Source organism: Geospiza fortis, unplaced genomic scaffold (genome assembly GCF_000277835.1).
Source record: "Geospiza fortis unplaced genomic scaffold, GeoFor_1.0 scaffold174, whole genome shotgun sequence".
NCBI classification, from domain to species: Eukaryota; Metazoa; Chordata; class Aves; order Passeriformes; family Thraupidae; genus Geospiza; species Geospiza fortis.
In genome coordinates, this window is record NW_005054480.1 from 1145684 (window position 1) to 1150242 (window position 4559).

Consider the following 4559-nt stretch of genomic DNA (forward strand, 5'->3'; position numbering starts at 1 on the left):
CCGAACGGTACCAGCGCCTGGAGACCGACGCGCTGCCGCCCCACATCTTCGCCGTGGCCAGCCGCGCCTACCACGCCATGCTGGGCCGCGGGGGCGGCGGACCTCGCAACCAGTGCATCCTTATCAGGTGAGCGGCGGTCGGGGGTCCCGGGACCGGCGGGGGCCGGGGGTGGCCTCCGAGCTCTCGCTGGGATCTCCCTGCTCAAGGTTCTTGTGAAGCGCTTCTCCGGTTCTTTGGTGAGTCAAAATCCATCTGCGCTGGCAACATATCCTTGATCCCGACCGCTTTGGAGACATATTAGGGGGCACGTCGTGAGAACGTGTGGGCAGACAGAACTGGCTTTCCTGGAGCAGCTCGGCCAGCAATCTTTACAACAGTAAAGATGCCGGGTTCACTTCTGCTGGGGAACCAGCCGCTGGAATCGTGCTCTGGGAAAAGCTGTTGGGTGCTCTGCTCTGGCAGCACAACTTCCATGGTAAAAGCTGTAGTAAAAGTTGGAAGGATGATAATGGAAGGAACTAGTTTTCACAAAGTGGAGCTTCCCAAGTGTAAGCAAAGAGCAGGAAGTATTAAAACATGCCTTTCTGCTCTAAGACCTTTGGGAATCTGATTGAGGAGCATCTTAAAGTCGTGGGCAGTTCTATGCTCTAGAAGTCAGGAAAAAGTGGTTCTTTTAACCAAAGAGCCTACCAGTAGTATCATGAACATTTTACTCCATTTTGTCACTCTTGGTCTGCTGGAACTCTGCAGCACAGCAGGTAGCGTCATTTAGCAGAGAAAGCCTTAAACAACATCAACTAGCAGAGAAAGCATTGAACAGTGAGGAGAAAACCTTGAAACATTAACTGCCTCTTCTCTGCTGCTGGGTGTTGTAGAGAACTATTTAAATGTCCTCTCAGTTAAAATGCTACTTGCCAACTTGTTTGATTTAATGCTCCTTTGTATTTGCCTTCTGATCATTTTATCAGTATTTTTGGTCTACATGGTGTGGAAGTCAACTGCTGAATCACTGCTGAGTGTTTTGGTGGGACTGGGAACTGACTTTGAGGGGCACTTGAGCCCCACTCATTCCTGTAGCCTTCAGGTCATTGGTGCCTGTGCTTTACATGAAGTGCTCTCAGCAAGTGGTGGCTGTGGGGTCAGCGGGTGCAAGAGGCACTGCTGGTGGGGCTTTGGGGGGTAGAGAACAGTCATTGTATTTCTCTTGGGAGGTGAAAGACAAGAAAGAGTATCCTGTGAGAATTTGTGGTCAGTGGTCTTGTTGTTTTCTGCCAGCAGTTCAGAAATGAGTCTGATATACTCCTGTCCTTTTACCTGGTCTGTGTGTTACTGTCACAGGAAGTTTGTGGTTTTCCTTTCTGTGGGGGGTGAAACACTAATTAACAAGTTTTCCTACATGAGCACAGTTGGGGTGAACAGGCAAGATGAGGTCACACCTGTTAGACCACAGTTCCCCACAACACCACAGAAACACACCAGGATCTGCTGTCCCTGGTGGTCTCTTTTGGTGTCTCCAGCTGAGTCTGGGAGGTCTGGATTGCATCCTTCAGAGCTGATGTTGGATGAAGCAGCTGCTGCCAGATCATAAATGTTCATTGCTACCAAATGGTCTTCAGCCACAAATTCTACTGGCTCCTCTTGCCTTCCCAGTCCCGAAGGACATTAATCATAGCCTGCATGTGGTGCAGTACAGCACCTGGGTCACCTGAAGATGACAGCATTTCTCCAGAGCTGGGGGCAGTTACACACCTGCTGTGCTTGCAGGGCCTTGTGAAGGTGTTGTGCTTGTTGGAGGGTCTAAGGTCAAGCTTGAGCCATGGAAGTGCTGTTGGGTATTTTTTTTTGTGGAGAAGGGAGTTACTGAAAAATAAAAATAAACCTGACATACTGACCAGGGGCACTGGATGGCCTGTTCTCAACAGGCAAAATGGTCCTTTTTTGTTTGTATGTATTTGGATGATGCTGGTCTGACCTGTGCTTGAGATCAGGGACCTGCTTGAGGTTTTTAGCCACCTATGACACACACTTGATACCAAGCTCAGAGCCACTGGCAGTCACAAAGCAGTAAAGCCACACCACACGCTCAAAGGTCGGCTCAAAGGAAATGGGGACCTGCCCTCAAGTATGCCTCCAGCATTTCCTGCATGTATTTTTTTTCATGCACATGCTGAAGTTAGCTGGTGGGATGTTGTCAGTTAAGGACACGTTGTCTCACTGATTGTACATTCCCTCTCCCAGAACAGGGGAAACTGCACTTTCCAAGAGCTGGTTGTTTGACTTGGAGGCGGAGGAACTGTGGATGTGTGACAGCAGAGTGACGTGGATGTGTGACAGCGCAGTAACATGCACTGCTGGCACTGTGGGAGTGTGGGCACCTCTGCACCTGCATTCCCAGCTGTCTGGCACATGGATGTGTGAAACACTTGAGATCTGAGACTGCCACTGCATCTCATGATCATTATCCAGGTGTGGGTGTGATGTAGATAGGGCAAATCTCTCTGGAGAAAGAGGAAGTTGTTGGCTCCAGCATTTTCAAGGAAGTTGATGTACCAAATGGCTTTTGAATCAGAGCAAATGATCTGTCTGATACATCCCATCCAGAAGTGACAGCATGGGGTATATCTGTACTCCCTTGCAGAGGGGGAAAAGTTCCCTGATGAAGAGCCTCATGGTTCATGTGTAAAGCTGTGGCACATGAGTTTTTACTCACAGAGGTGATTTTGCTGAAGAAATTGTGAAACTCTAGCAGAGCACTCTCAAGTGATGGAGCACTTCAGCCATAAGGGACAGAACAACTATACTTTAAGGTTGATGGACTTTATTTTGCTTTTTCTTGACAGTGGAGAGAGTGGTGCTGGGAAAACAGAGAGTACAAAATTGTTGTTGCAGCACATCATGAACCTATGTAAAGGCAACTCACAGCTGGAGCAGCAGATACTTCAGGTAGGTCATTGCAGGATGGTGCTTGAAGGTGCAGAAGCAACACTGCTGCAAGAAAACTTGCATTAGGCTTAGGAAGACTGCTGGTGAATCACCACTGGAAATCAGGGAGCCACACATAAGACACATAAGAAAATAGTGGATAAGAATGGTGAGATACCTGGCCACAAATTAGAAGGGTTAGTAGGTCAGTAATTCTGTTTGCTGGAGATGGTTCTTAAATTAGAGAATTATCATGTTCTCTTTTACAAGAGATTGGTAGCATTTTTCTAAATAATTTCCTGTTTGAGGTAGAACAAGGTAGAACATGCCACTTCCATTAAAAAAATTAGACCTTGATTTAATGGTATAGAGGGATGAAGATTTCATACACCCTTTAGTAACCCATCCTTGGCTACTTATACTGGCAGTTAGCTAGCTGGCTAACTGCCATGTTTGCTCTTTTCATATATCTTTGCTAGCTCATTTTGAAACATATTTGACACTTTGGTCTGAAATATTTCCATTTGAATTTCTCCCCAGGGAGGTGTGAGGTTTTTTTCAAACAAATCATGCTTTAAACCATGTGATAGATTAACAAGAGCAAGTGCTTGGACTGCTTCATTTTAAAGTCTGTCTTTTCAGATTTCCTGTAGAAGCATAGAGGTCTTTCTCTGTGTGGTAGGTTGACTTCAACCAGTGCCCACCAAGCCACTCTGACACTCCCCCTCCTTAAGTGGACAGGGGTAGAAAAACATAACAAAAACTCATCAGTTGAGATGAGGACTGTGAGATCACTCAGCAACTACCATCACAGATGAAACAGGCTCATCTTAGGGAAAATTAATTTAATTTATTGCCAGTTAATGTCAGAGTACGATGATGAGAAATGGGAACAAATCTTGAAACACCTTCCCCAACTCCTCCCTTCTCCCTAGGCTCAACTTGACTCCCAGTTTCTCTACCTTCTTCCCTCCAGCAGCACAGGCAGATAGGGGATGGGTGTTGAGGTCAGTTCATCACAGTTTACCTGTGCTACTGTCTTCTTCCTCATGTTCTTCCCCTCCTCCAGCATGGGGTCCCTCTCACAGGAGACAGTCCTTCAGGAACAGACTGTTCCAGCATGGGTGCCTTGACATGATGCACTCCTTCAGGAGAAGGCTGCTCCAGTGTCAATACCCTCCCTGGGCTACTTCAGGAGCAGACTGCTCTGGTCTGGTCCCCTCTGCAGGGTACAGTCCTTCAGGAGAGGGTGCTCCAGTGTCAGCCCCCCACAGGGTCACCAGTCCTATCAGCAAACCTGCTCCAGCGTGGACTGCTCTCCAGAGGTCACAGCTCCTGCCAGGAGCCTGCCCCAGTGAGGGCTGCTCTCCCCACAGGCCACAGCTCCTGCCAGGAACCTGCCCCAGTGAGGGCTGCTCTCCCCACAGGCCACAGCTCCTGCCAGGAACCTGCTCCAGTGAGGGCTGCTCTCCCCACAGGCCACAGCTCCTGCCAGGAACCTGCCCCAGTGAGGGCTGCTCTCCCCACAGGCCACAGCTCCTGCCAGGAGCCTGCCCCAGCACGGGCTTCCCATGGGGTCACAGCCTCCTTCAGGCACATCCACCTGCTCTGCTGTGGCTCCCCCCGGGGCTGCGGG

General features: G+C 49.0%; 1 protein-coding gene across 1 annotated transcript in view; it reads left to right on the top strand.

Annotated features, from left to right (window-relative positions):
• The first annotated feature begins 6 nt into the window (after positions 1-6).
• The window catches only part of LOC106631991 (myosin-IIIb-like), a 23120-nt gene continuing 18567 nt past the window's right edge, over positions 7-4559 (top strand). Inside the window, exons 1-2 of the mRNA XM_031063080.1 lie at positions 7-127; positions 2842-2944. Coding sequence (XP_030918940.1) covers positions 78-127; positions 2842-2944 — 153 coding nt within the window. The 5' untranslated portion in view covers positions 7-77. The remainder of the gene's footprint in view (positions 128-2841; positions 2945-4559) is intronic.